The sequence below is a fragment of the Pocillopora verrucosa genome, chromosome 8 (genome assembly GCF_036669915.1).
Source record: "Pocillopora verrucosa isolate sample1 chromosome 8, ASM3666991v2, whole genome shotgun sequence".
Classification (NCBI taxonomy): Eukaryota; Metazoa; Cnidaria; class Anthozoa; order Scleractinia; family Pocilloporidae; genus Pocillopora; species Pocillopora verrucosa.
In genome coordinates, this window is record NC_089319.1 from 22380538 (window position 1) to 22395094 (window position 14557).

Genomic DNA, 14557 nt, shown 5'->3' on the forward strand with positions numbered 1-14557 from the left:
AATCAATTTCATAATTTTTCCAACCAGCGAAATCTTGAAAATCTGATCAAAATTCAGCCAAAAGCTACTTACTCGAATATTAATGAATAAAGTTGAAAGGTTATGAAGGGGGATAAACAATCTATTGAAATATATTCAGAGACTGCTGAGCCCTGCAATAATCATAAGGATGTACATTTGCGCCGCACTGATCGCCTCTTTCGTTTTCATTCGACTTGAAAGGAGTAAGATAAACGAAAAGTAATTAACGAGGAACTTGAATTTACACCATGCAACCAGTCCTGTAATGTGACATTGTTTTGGCATGGAAACTTTGCTTTTCGGTCACAGTCAGTGGGTGACTACCAACTATCTTGTAACATTGTTAAAAAAATTATAGAATACCTGCACAAGCTAGAGTGCTAGAGTGTGAAACTAAAACAAAATCCCCAGATGATAAGTAAATCACATTATCCGTACTTTGTTTCCCGTTAAAAACGTGTCTATGTGGGAAAATGTGACTTTGAATATACCAAAGTTGTCATATCCTTCCATTTAATCAATATGTAGTAGTGCTCGTTTTAGTTTATGGTTAACGAAAGGCTGCTTATTCCCTCTCGATATCATAGCTGCTTTGGCAATTACTTCAAGACAAACGAACGAACAAAGGGGTCATTTCGGTCTGTGGGAGAAATGCCTAGTTGATAAAAGGACCATGTTTATAGTCAATCGATATCTATGGTTGGTTATTTTACCAAGGGTGAAAGCTACATGTATTTGAATCGTAGGGTAACTTATTAAAGGCTTATTATTTTATGTTATTTCTCAGTGACTTTTCATTTTACAGCGCACCAACCATTTAAATATTAATAAAATGACGAGACTAACATCGCAAACAGCAGAGAAGGAATTTCATTTTCATAAGAGTCGGGGAAGGCAAGGACAGTTCTCACTCGCGTATATCTCGTGTGCCAAGGAAATAAGAGCCGATATCGAAGTCTACTTCTGTTTCTTAATCACCTTTCCATTTGTTACGAAGTGTGTCCGTTTTCACTTGAGTCCGATTTTAGAAACTAATACCCGACTTTTCACAGAGTGTACGATTTTAGACCTTAGCGACCGATTTGAAACACTAGTATCTGAATTTGACACCTGTATTGGATTTTAGAGAGTAGGGTTCTAAATTCGGAAATTATTGTCGTAAAAATAGGCTTCCTATGTTTAAACTAAGACACTAGTGTCTATAATTCGGACACTAGTGTGTACATTTTCACACTAGAAAGAGCGAGCCTGTAGCGTGGCTTCACGGTCAACTTTTACATGGATTATGCTACTTAAACCAAAGAGTTTGAATCAATTTCGTAATTTTGCCCACTAGCGAAATCTTGAAAATCAGATCAAAATTTGCCAAAAGCTACTTACTTGAATATTAATGAATAAAGTTGAAAGGTTATGAAGGGGGATAAACAATCTGTTCAAAAATATTCAGAGACTGCTGAGCCTTGCAGTAATCATAAGGATGTACATTTGTGCCGCACTGATCGCCGTCTTTCGTTTTCATTCGACTTAACAAGAGTAAGATAAACGAAAAGTAATGAACAACGAACTTGAATTTACATCGTGTAACCAGTCCTAGCATTGTTGTATGGGTCATAGAAATGTGACATTTTTTTAACATGGAAACTTCACTTTTCGATCACAGTTAGTGGGTGACTACCAACTACCCTGTAACACTGTCAAAAAAAATAAGGAATACCTGCCCAAGCTAGAGTATGACACTAAAATAAAATACCTAGATGGTAAGTAGATCGTATTATCCGTACTTTGTTTTCCGTTAAAACGTGTTTATATGAGAAAAATGTGACTTTGAACATGCCAAAGTTGTTATATCCTTCCATTTAATCAATATGCAGTGGTGCTTGTTTTAGTTCATGGCTAACGAAAGGCTGCGTATTCCATCTCGATATTATAGCTGCTTTGGCAGTTACTTCAAGACGAACAAACGAACAAAGGGGTCATTGCGGTCTGTGGGAGAAATGCATAGTTGATGAAGGGTCCTATGTCTATAGACAATCGATATCTATGGTTGGTTATTTTACCAAGGGTGAAAGCTACATGTATTTGAATTGTAGGGTAACTTATTAAAGGCTGTTTATTTTATGTCATTTCTCAGTGACCTTCCATTTTACAGGGCACTAAACCATTTAAATATTAATAAAATGACGAGACTATAACATTGCAAACAGCAGAGTAGGAATTTCATTTTCATAAGAGTCAGTGAAGGCAAGACAGTTCTTTCTCGCGTGTATCTGGAGTGCCAAAGAAATGAGAGCCGACATCGAAGTCTTCATCTGTATCTTACTCACCTTCTCATTTGCCAACGGGTAACTTAATCTAACATCTCTCAAGAAGAACTCATCATATGCGTTGCCTTAGAGTTCAATATTCAATTTAACTGATTTAACAATTTCTAGAAGTTCTATTCCTGAAAGTTGGTGAAAAATTTTTTTCGGCACTTCATCCAAAGAATTTGTCTTTTATACTTCAGATTAGAAAATATTAATCCCGCCTGCCAAAATATGTGGAACAACGCAGGAAATAACTTGGTGGTTCCTAGCGAATTAAAAGTTGATGCGGTGAACAACGCAAATCCGTTGTTTGAGGTGCGTTCAGCGGGAGCTGGAAAAGTCAGATCTCCTGAATTTCAACGATTCAAAGGTATTTAAGGTGTCTTTGGTATCTTTTGTTGCAAAGCCACTTACCACTGACAGGTGAAAATCTATGGGGAGCCATTTGTGCCAAAAATATCAATCGCTATTTGTCTCTTATAAAAAGGGAGAGCAAAGATATAATTTAGAGGCGATTATTCGACGCGACCACAAAAGCCACATGGGTAGTCCGTGCCGGTCTGTCTTTGCCTTGATTGTCATTTCAATGTTCCTTATTAGAGTTCAAGAAAGTAAGTAAGATTTGATCGGTTTATCTCTGCTAAACAAGCGGGAGACTGGTTCAAGTTACAATCGATAAAAAATCGCCACTAGCACTAACGATTATGTTTTATCACTAACGATTGATATTTTTGGCACAAATGGCTCTCCATAAAAATCTACGATACAGTACACATCAGGGCCTTTAATCAGTCGTGGTAATCTACTTCCTGTGAGGAAGTAAAAGAATGATCGCAAAATCTATGCATCTACTGAAGACATAGTTGGTCTACAATATCGCTCTGCTCAATAACCAACCTATTGTAAGTAATTTATTTCTACAGCGGAAATAAAACTCAAGGATGGACTGTGTGGGCCAAAAATGCATCAATTGTAAACGTTTTTCCCTTTTTTTTTTTTTATAAAATTACGACTTAAAAAAAACACTTTACAGAGAAATCTTGTCTATAGGCTAAAATAACCGGGAAATTGATTGGCAGTGCAAAGTTGCGCTGGGAATGTTATAATTCATCAAGGTAACTCAGGTTTGTGTAGTATTATGACAAAGATTTACAGCAATTATTACGTTTCCTGCTTCGTAGCTTAAAATCGAGATCACGTACGCTTTCAGAGAAAAAGAAGTCTCAATCTAAAAAAAATGAAAAATCCCCTAGATTTTGATGTTTTGAAAAAACGCCGTTGAGTCAGATGGAAAATTGTAAATGTTTTCTATAATTCTAAACAGACTTGATGGGCGATTACCGAGGTGTGCGGCCTGCTCCCACTCAGCAACATATAGATGCCTTCATAACTGCGGTAACCCAACCAGGCGGACCTATGCAGGCGGCATTCGATTATTTAAGGCCGAAGGGATTATTGCCCCCAGGCGTGGTATGTGTAGACCACTTCTTGTAATAGAGAAATATGTTATTCATGTGTCCTGAACATGTGAGTCCTTCAAGAAGAGTCGAACTTTAGAACTTTTGATCTTGACGCCCTTCCAATGAATAACAGAGAATTCGTTTATGGACCAATGAGGTAAGGGACCACGAGGGGTGGGTGGAGATCATATGGTATCCAAGGGAACTATGGGTAGATCAGTTGTCGCCATTAAGAGGGACTTTAGAAAATTGACTAGCCATTAGCCACCAAGGGGATGGGGAGTCATAGAGAGCCGGAGGGGGGAGGGGTAACAGGTAAATTTTATCGTGAAACAACCAAATTTCCCCCCCCCCCCCACCACCACCCGGGGGTTAAATAATGACCGTTCCCTATTTAAGGTAACTAAACGTGAGGGCTCATGAGAAGTTGATGACGATGACTTGACATCATTTTGCATAGTCACTGTCCCTTGCATTCAAAAGCGTAAGGAGCAATTGATCAAATAAGTTTTTTTGTTGAGGGTTAGTCCCCTGTTCGCTCCTCTAACTTCATAGATTACATTCCATCTATTTTCTTGTCACATATCCCCTGTAAAATTGCCGTTCTTTGACCCCCTCTATCGTTATGAACTTCACTTTTAGACAACCCTACAACAGTTTAAAGATGTTTTGAAAAATTTATGGTTCCGAAACAGCAATGGATTCAAACATGTATTTGTTGGTAAGTAAGGAAAATAAAATAAATAAACAAACGGAAAGTCTCTCAAAGTTTATGTCTAGATTATCCGCCACGAAAGGCCTAGGTAATAGGATCTTTTCAAACAGTCCCCGAGAGAACTAAGCTACCCGGCATGCTCGTGCATTCTTCGATGAATGCAAAAAAAATATTCCCGCAGTCATCACCACAAAATTCTGTGTTCACGTTTCTGTTTAACAGGCGATTTAAACGTCAGAGCCAACACTTTCACTGGATTTCACAACTGGTACCAGTTCTTGCTTGAACAAGACAGAAACCCAACTCAGACGACCAATATCGCCTTCAACCATCCGCGACCTTTCGTGGGCAATAAACTGGTTAGTCATTTCATTCAGAGTGGAAATATCTACCAAAAATGCTGTGAAGCCATAGCCACCTGCAAACCTTATATTTAGTTTCGATTGGTACTCTATCTGTGTTCGTAACTGCAATATTGATTGATTGATTCAGTCATTCCTACCGGCTTTAAAGGAAGGTGGTGTGGGGTACAAGCGTGCAGTGTCAACCACACTATTCTGCTTGAATGTTTATGTCACGTTACTTTGATATTTCTCGATAAAAAGAAGTTTTTACAAGTGTGCGTGCTAAACGACAAGGCTCTGATAGAAAAGTGCTTCGAAATAGTCAAGGCTAAGCAGGCTCTCAGCCAAGCCTTATAAATCCTAAGCTGAGCGCTGGCTAAACAAGATACCGTAACGTAATCTTAGCCTATAGCCCGAGATACCGTTCGCGTTCTGCAATTAAAAGTCTGTTATTCATTATTATTTCACCGAGGAGTGGCGTTCGGCTGCATACCTCTGTTGGGTGTGCACTGTTGTGATCCTAATTGACACCATAAACATTTGTGTGCCCTTGATAGCCCATTGCTGAATTTCAAATACAATGAGGTAAATACTAAGTTTCTCTCCGACGTTCTTATTTACAGCCATATTTTCTGCGTGGACTAACATTTACATGGAGAGGGGCGGACAAAGTACCACCGCGCAGCACCAGCAGCATGTTCGTCGGAACCAGCCCAGCATTTGATTTGGCCATGTTTACTACTTGTGTATTGAAGGGACGTGTGCCAGGAGGGGGACCAACAGACTGTGTGTGTGAAATTCAAGTCCCAGGGTTAGGGAGGAGCACTGTAGAATTTAGGACCGTCGAGGACTCACATGGAAAGGTCGTCACAGCCTATCCAAAAAATGTACGCTGAGGTACATGTACCGTCTTGTATTACTGCACAGGATTTATCTGGAACATTAAAATTTTAATTTAGACGATAAATGTGTGAAAGAGATGTCTTATGAACAAACGTTACACAAATCAGCTTGAAATGACCCTCATCATTGGTGTACATCGATCGAGATCTGAAGCCATAAACATAATGTGTTTTCGTCATCTAACGGACGGTATCTGGAGGTGTCGCCCCATTGCAAGCTCACCCCAGCCTCCTTTGCAAGTTCACTCTTTTAAGTAAACCAAGTCTCTCCCCAAACCTTTACCAGTTCGCACCCAAATCTTTCTACCCGTTTCCTGAATTTAAAGAAAACAGCTTTCCCTTTTCGGTCGAAATCAAAGCGCAAATCTGAATCTAACACCGCACCGCGAGGCATGATTTTCCGTGCCGTTGATAGATACTGATTTATGATAATAAATGTCAAAACAGATCGATTACGAACCTGCAAAATAAGTCGAGGACAAACTTGCAACTGGGAGAAACCTTCCTCTAACCCCCTTGTCCTTATAAAGTGTTCTCTTTTAACCTTAAGAGCCACTTTTACATCAAATCTTTCATCACGAGTAATTCCTGTGAAAAAACTGATCCTCCAAAAAGACCCTAGCATTTATAAGTTTTTATCTTTCGTTATGAGGGATGTAATACCACATTTACAGAAAAGGGGAAGAATTGAACTTTTTCTGTCCACTCTTGATTAGTTTTGAGTGTAAATCATATTTTACAGCGGAGAAGATATCTTCCCACTTACTATCCAGTCTGCCGACCAATCAGATTTCTTGAATCAACAAGATCGCTGCGTGTGTATACACGAGTGCGTGATACGTTTACTCATTAGTATCCTATCTGTATGTTATGCCATGCATTAGTTAAGTCAAAATATTTTTCTATTGCTCTAACCTTGCAGAGAAGTGGAACGGAAAGACAGCGCTGACTCTCTCACAAAGTGGTCTAAGATAACCATTGAGGAAAAATTGCCTCAATTAATAGAGCTGAAAATTTCAAGCATTGCAAGAATATGTAATTAAAAATCGTTAATTGAGAGTATCCTGACAAAATTTTGATGTTCAGCTTATTTGACACGGTGCAAGTCGTTGCGACGTGCTTGTGAAAAGCTTTGTATTCGGAAAGAGGGTTTGCTTCGCGGCTTTGTTGTCAGATTGGTGCAAATACAGCAGCGATTTTTTCGTAAAGCAAAACACGTGTTTTTTGCTCATACCTGTTGCCTAGTGTAGAGAGAGTGACCTTCAGGACGACATAAATAACATCTCAAAATACGGTATACTGCTCTACTCACGCAGTACCAAGTGTGTAACCTGCATTATCATCCATGCTGATTTACAAAAGTAAATCGCAAGAAAGAGGTGACAACGTGACAACTGTAGAACAGTAAAGAGGACATTGAAATATGTATGTTCTCGCGCCTTCATTCATCGTCCATTGACTAGTTCCTTTATTTTCTTGAAAAGTCTTAATTTTTTAAATAAAATGGTAGTAATTACTAGCCAAACTGGTCAAATAACTATCAAGAATATTGCAAAACGAAATAATTTCAAAGGCGAATAGAAACTAACGCAAAAAATACAAAAGCCGCAGGTAAACATTATGGGGTCAAACGATCGATATTTGCAACACCCATCTTTTTTTTTTAATCGATCCCAATTGTATTTGGGTATCACCAAGGAAACTTGGAAATAATTGTTTTGTGATGGAGATATTAATGTTGGAAACTATTTTCCCTTTGTCGATAAACTTCGATATACCCTTGGATCGATAAAAGGACATGCGATAAGGACATGTGAAAACCAATGACTGCGAAAGTAATCGATATTTTAATGGCGATAATTATCGTTGATATTTGAAACTAAAAGGACAAGTCTTTTCACGCTTGGATTGCTAAGAGAAAGAAACTTTAAGTGCTTGTTCTTAGTCAACCTCAATGTATCACAAGGGTTTATATTTTGTTCCTGAGTAAATTCTGTTTAAAGTTTATTTCAATAAATGGCTATGCAAAGGTTACACTGTACGTACATTCCTCACTATATGATATTCTAGTGGCTCTGACATTTCATTAAAAAAATGTTGAAACTACTACAACTTATAACTGTATGAAACTATCCCTCGAGTCACAGGGTGCAAGTCGTTGCGACGTGCTTGTGAAAAGCTTATTGCCCGGAAACAGGGTTTGGTTCTCAGCACCAATCGTAGTAAAATTAGTGCAAATACAGCAGCGATTTTTTTTTCGTGAAGCAACACACCAAACTGATTTTTCGCTAAGACCTGCCATACCTGTTGCTTAGCGTAGAGAGAGTGACCTTAAGGACGGCATAAGGAACATCTCAAAGTAGGGTCTACTGCTTTACTCACACAGTACCAAGCGTGTAACCTGCATTTTCATCCATGTTGCTTGACGAAAGTAAATCGCACCAGAAAGGTGACAACGCGACAACTGTAGAACAGCAAAGAGGGCATTGAACTATTTTTGTTCTCGCGCCTTCATTCAGTGTCTGTTGACTTGTTCCTTCATTGACTCACTTTATTTTCTTGAAGAGTCTTAATTTTTCAATAAAATGGTGGTAGTTACTAGCCAAACAAAATAACTATCAAGAATATCGCAAATGAAATGACTTCAAGGCCGAATAGAAACTAACGAGAAAAATACAAAAGCCGCAGGTAAACGTCATGGGGTCAAAAGATCGATATTTACAGCATTCCATGTTTTTTTTTAAGTTGATCCCAAGTGGATTTAGGTATCACCTAAGACGCCTGGGAATGATTTTTTTTTTCTTTGGACATGTTCATGTTAGTAACTATTTTTCCTTTGTCGATAAACTTCGATATACCCTTGGATCGACGAAATGACACGCGATAAGGACATGTGAAACCCAATGACTGTGAAAGTAATCGATATCTTAATGGCTATAATTATCGTTGATATTCGAAACTAAAAGGACAAATCTTTTCACCCTTGGATTGCTGAGAGAATCCAAATTTAAGCGCTTCAAGTCAATCGATATCTTTATCGCCTCTGGGTTGATGTTTTTGGACGAGAGCTTATTTCAATAAATGTTTATGCAAATGTATGTATCACATACATATACAATAAGACACACTTTTTAACAAGAAAACAAAAAATTACTATACATTTGTTTAAAATATATTTTCAAATTGAAACGATTTTGAAAACGGGTGTGTCAATATATTTCTAAGTAAATGATACTTTAGTGGCTGACATTGGATTAATTTAAATACTTTCATGTCATTTCCCGAAGACCTCCTGCTATGGACCGAAGCGTTTAAATAATCATGAAATGATCACATAAAAAGTGTTAAGAGCGTAGGAATTTAACCTCCAATTAAAAACCACTGGGTCGACGAACATATCCCAAAGATGTATACTTGGTGTATGAAGAGATTTTTCATGAACATGAAAATCTTTGTCATCTTTTTGCTGACTTTTCCTCTTTTTTTCAAGGTAAATAATAATAGGGAGTTTAAGAAACGACGACAGCGACGCCGTGAACAACGTCGGTTAAAAGATTGAATGATTTTTTACCTTCGAATCTCGCGATACTCTAAAGTCAATTCGTTTGTTTTTCACTGTCAAAACTATCTCGAAACTGAATGTGGAATACAGCGTTTAATTAGAAATAGATATTTCAATTAGTTGCTATTTTCGTTCACGTTCTCTGGAAAACGCAAAATTGATCCTTTCACCTTGTTGTTTTGCAGAGTACGCAAAGAAATTTACAAATATTTATAACGCACGTGCACAGCCATCTTTCTACCCATTAAACCTTTTGCTTACTGACGTTCCCGTTGCCATTGCTGTCGGGGTTTTCTTAAACTTCCTCATGTTGTTTAAGGTGATATCTTTCTTCTTAATGCAGTACGAAGTAAAACACATTCTGAACACAGTTTGGTTTTGAAAAAAGGTTTTCAGCTAATATGTGGCCTCTCTAAAAAATTCATTGCAACAAAGAGAGTAAGAATTTCAATTTTAGGAAAGTCAGTAAAGTCACGGCTAGTTCTTAAGGGCGTATTGTACCCAGAAATAAGCGCCAATATCCAAGTCTTCTTCTTTTTCCTACTCACTTTCCTATTCATCGCAAGATCGCTTATTCTACAAATTTTGTAGAAGAGAGAGGTTCATAAAACATTCTCTCTTAGCATTTAGTATACCGTAAATTTACTATTTATAAGTGTTACTTTAAATGTTCGTAAAGAATTTCCTCTGGAACACGTCTATGTAAGAATTTGCTTTTTCACATTGCAGATCAGTAAATCTTGGAGCCGCTTGCCAAAATATGTGGAACAATGCTGGAAATAACTTGGATATTCCTGCAGAATTATCGGTTAATGCGGTCAACAATGCAAACCCGTTGTTCACCGTGGTTCCAGGAGCAGGAGGAGTTGCAAAACTCGCTTCTGACGTGTTTACCCGATTCAAATGTAATTAAAGAATAAGGTGTCTGTCAGCTGTGTTTTGATTCAATTCAGAGCTTTAGTAAGCCTTGGAAATCTACGTCCAGAGGGGAAATAACGATGGATATATATTCATCCACTGTCGACATAGTTCATCTACGATATCGCCCTGCTCTTTAAAAAGATGTTCATGAGTAGTGACTAGTTTGTAGAGTAGGAAGAACCAGGCAAAAACAGCCGAGAAATAAGATTGATATCAGCAAAAAAAGACTTTTAAAATTGCCAATTTTTGATTCATAACTGATCATGTATATTATGATTCCAAACAGACATATTGGTCGATTACCAAGCAGTGCCGTTTGTTCTCAATCAGCAACATATAAATGACTTCATAACTGCGGTAACCCAACCAAACGGACCTATGGAGGCTGCACTCAATTATTTATCAGCTCAGCCAGGATCATTGCCTCAAGGCGTGGTATGTCTATAACTTATAGAACTATTCCTTTTTTGAAGGAGTAAGCTATCCATATGTCCTGAACATGTGAGTCATTCAAGACGATTCAAACTTCAGCCCTATGGATCTTACCGTATGATGCTCTTCCACTGAGTAACAGAGAACTCAATTGTGAGCTAGCAAGATAATTGGTGTTCCATTCCACACGAGATCTCAGATTTTCCTCTTTGTCCCTGCAAAAAAGGGACCACATCTTTCATTGCTCAGATCTACCAAATACAAATGATCTTGCAATGATCCAAAATCATTCGTGTGTATTTTCTCAACGGTACCGTTTCAGTAGCAAGAGCAGGCACCTGATGACCTTTGTTGGCCTTTAAATATATCGAAGCAATAAACAACGCCTAATCTTACTTCTTACTACCTCTCTTCTTGACTCTGTATTAAAAATGTCAAGTTGAATTTGCGCAAAGGAAGATGTTATTCACCTTTTCACGAGCGTGAGTCGACGAAAAAAGAAAATCCGAGAAGGCCCATAAAGTTGAAGACTTGACAAATTTGTTGGATCACCTCCACCTCTTTTTCATCACTTGTTCTAAAATCAGTTGCCTGGATCGTTCATATCTTTTATGTTTATTAACTTCACTTTCAGACAACCCTAGAACAGTTCAGATGCGTCATAGAGAAATTATGGTTTCGAAACAGCAATGGCTTTAAACATGTTTTTGTTGGTAAGTGCGGCAAATAAAATAGATAAATGGATCGTATACATAAGCCAGAGAAGCTGATTGGAGGTCTTAGATAATCCACGAAAGAACTAAGCTACTTTACACGCTCTTGCATTCCTCGCTACAATTAATATAGTACAAAGTTGGACACGCGTATCCATACTCATCAAATTCTGTGCTTCCGTTTTTATTAATATGGTACAAAGTTGGACACGCGTATCCATACGCATCAAATTCTGTGCTTCCGTTTTTATTTATCAGGAAATCAAATGCCCGGCAACAATTACAATGGATTTCACAACTGGTACCAGTTCCTCCTTGAGCAACGAAGAAACCCTACCCAGACGACGCACATCGCTTTCATTCAGCCGGCTTTCGAGGGAAACAGACTGGTCAGTAATTTCAAGCGAAACCCATCGGCTCAGCTATACAATGTACTCGGTGACTTTACGAGCAAATCTTCAAATCAGTTTCGAACAAATTCCTCTCGAATATTTCAGAGGAAAATGTTCCTGCAAAAATGCTTCTGTATGTGTCTCCTTAAGCGGAGCTAACAAAAGGTAGCGAAAAGAGGCAATAGTGGAAAATCTCCCTGAGATAATACGAGCACGAGCCTACCAATCCTGTGCTCAGGATTGTTTAAAAAAGACACCGCGGTGTCACCTGTGAAATTTAGAGAGTAAGAAACTTAAAGAAGTATACATGAAGTTAGTTTTCTTTTAATTCACGGACGAGTGGAATTCACAAGCATATGGCTTTTTTCTACCGACGGTGCTCCATGACACTCTTGTCATTGTCGTTGGCCTAAGTAACTTATTTTTAAATTATAAAGCGAGAAACACTTAGAGTCTCTTTGATCTTTTTATCTCAGCCAAAGTTTTTGCGTCAGCTATCATTCAGATGGAGAGGGGCGAACAAGGGCGCCAGCAGCAGCATGTTCGTTGGAACCAGCCCAGCATTTGATTTGGCCATGTTTACTGCTTGTGTATTGAGGGGACGTGCGCCAGGAGGAGGAGCAATAGGAGGAAACGGCAATAGAGTAACAGACTGTGAATGCAACATCCACGTACCGGCCGGAGGGCTACCGCAGAGCCTGGTACAATTTAGGACCGTCGAGAACCCACAGAATGAATGGGTCGTCACCGCCTATCCAAGAAACGTTCAATAGATGAACCAGCCCAGCATTTGATCTGGCCATGTTTACTGCTTGTTCAGTGAGGGGACGTGCACCCAGAGGAGGAGCAATAGGAGGAAATGGCAATAGAGTAATAGACTGTGAATGAAACTTTCACTCCGACGGAGGGTTACCGCAGAGCCTGGTATAATTTAAGACCGTTGAAGACCCGCATAATGAGTGGGTTGTCACCGCCTATCCAGTGAATGTCCTATAGATGAAATTAGCGTTTTGCACCACTTGAAAAATTTTAATCTACACGATATCTGTGTTAGAGAGATGCCTTAGTTATAAATGGTACACAATCCAGTATTAAATGATACTCATCCTGGTATAAACTAGTCGTGACCTGAAGTCATTAACGGCCACAGAACCGCGATGTGTTTTCTTCATCTATTGGCCCGTATCTGAAGGTCTCGCTCCCTTGCAAGTTCCCCAACTTCCTTTGCGAGTTCACTCCTTGAAGTAGAATAAGTCCCACCTCTCAAACCTCTACCAGTTCGCACCAAAATCATTTAACTCGTTTCCTTAATTTAAGTTGGAACGTTTTCCTTGTTTCAGTGGAAATCATGACACAATTCGATCAACATGCAACTCTTTTTCTTTTTCCGCACCGCGAAGCATGATTCTCCATGTTGTGGGTAGATAATAAACGTCGAAATAGATCGATTACGAACTCTTTCCTGACGTAAGGCTAACGCTCGAAACTTCATCTTTGAAACTCTAGATCTTAAAGGGGGCCAATGTACGTAATCAACACAGTTGGTAATAATTAATTACCCTGTTATACTCTCCCACCGACGCAGCACCATAGTTTCCTCAGAACTTTTCCCCTTTTATTCATTAGGATAATTATAAACTAGGAATTGCTTCAAGTAATCAGTAGAGCTGAAAACCTCAAGCATTGAGCACGAAACTGTAACTAGCAATTGTTTCAATGTATCTGGGAAATATTTTCATGCAAAATGATAAACCAGTAATGGAGTGGGGGCATTTCACCAGTTTACTTGGCTTACGGGCGTCAAAAATCGCATTTCCCGTGGGCTTGAGACTTGACATTTTCTTTAAGGATACCACCACCTACCCCTTCTGACGACCACGCTTAGCTGTCGATCAAACCTCAAATGACAAATTCTTCTTCCAGTCAGGTATTGGTACCCGTCTATAAACAAAACTACACGATAAATTAAAATACGTTGACTTCACAAATCTCATTAAGGAAAGGTAAAAGTTTCTCCATTTTGTTCTGACATCTTTTCGATGCCAGAAATAAAAATTGTAGTTAAGCAAAAGGAAGGCGGAAGGCGGACAGAGCTAAAGGATAATTGCAAGATCTTAAATTAATTAAGCAAAATTCCACAAAAGCTGCCATGCATGGACATGCTACATTTTGAAGAAATGAACGAGTGTGAATTGGGCACCGGCCAGAAGATTATAGATTAGACTGGCGAACTAGTGTAATCGTTATTAATAATATCGCAAAAAAAAAAAAAAGACTTAAAACCCGAAGAGAAACTAACGGAACATATAAAAACTTGAGCCCCTCCTAAGCAGGACGAGATCAAATGATCAAAATTTACACAAGCCAATTTTTTTCAGGTTGATCCAATTTGCTTTCAAGTAATTTTTTTAAAGCCATAAAAATTCCTTTTCATGCAGATATTTCAGTTGACAACCATGCATTTGCCCCTTGTCGAGGAATTTTAAAATACCAAAATGTGACACGCGATACTGACCTGCGAAACCCTATAACTGTAAGAGTAATCGATATCTTAATGGCTTCATGGTTGATATTTTAAAGAAAAAAGGACAAGTCTTTTCACGCTTGGATAACATAAAGAAAGAAAATCTTAACTTTGTAATACTCTCGTACTTGTGTTGGTATCAGAAAAAAAAAGGAAAAAAAAAACTAAAAAAGGACGGAGACCACCTTACTCCTTGTGACTGCATGAATTGCATTAATATTGTTTCTTGTCAGTCCCTAAAGCCTTCCCGCTATGGACCAAAGCA

General features: G+C 38.6%; 2 protein-coding genes across 2 annotated transcripts; both read left to right on the forward strand.

The window, feature by feature from the left end:
* Positions 1-2258: 2258 nt before the first annotated feature.
* LOC131799687 (endoribonuclease endu-1-like) lies at positions 2259-5742 on the forward strand. Its single transcript, XM_066171610.1, has 6 exons — positions 2259-2363; positions 2528-2697; positions 3652-3797; positions 4430-4508; positions 4725-4861; positions 5470-5742. The coding sequence occupies exons 1-6, from the start codon at positions 2305-2307 to the stop codon at positions 5740-5742; spliced, it is 864 nt and encodes a 287-aa protein (XP_066027707.1). The 5' UTR covers positions 2259-2304.
* A 3794-nt stretch (positions 5743-9536) lies between these two features.
* Positions 9537-12851, forward strand: LOC131799688 (uridylate-specific endoribonuclease C-like). The gene is made up of 6 exons (XM_066171613.1): positions 9537-9629; positions 10040-10215; positions 10518-10666; positions 11298-11376; positions 11635-11765; positions 12245-12851. The coding sequence occupies exons 2-6, from the start codon at positions 10071-10073 to the stop codon at positions 12539-12541; spliced, it is 801 nt and encodes a 266-aa protein (XP_066027710.1). The 5' UTR covers positions 9537-9629; positions 10040-10070; the 3' UTR covers positions 12542-12851.
* Positions 12852-14557: the final 1706 nt, after the last annotated feature.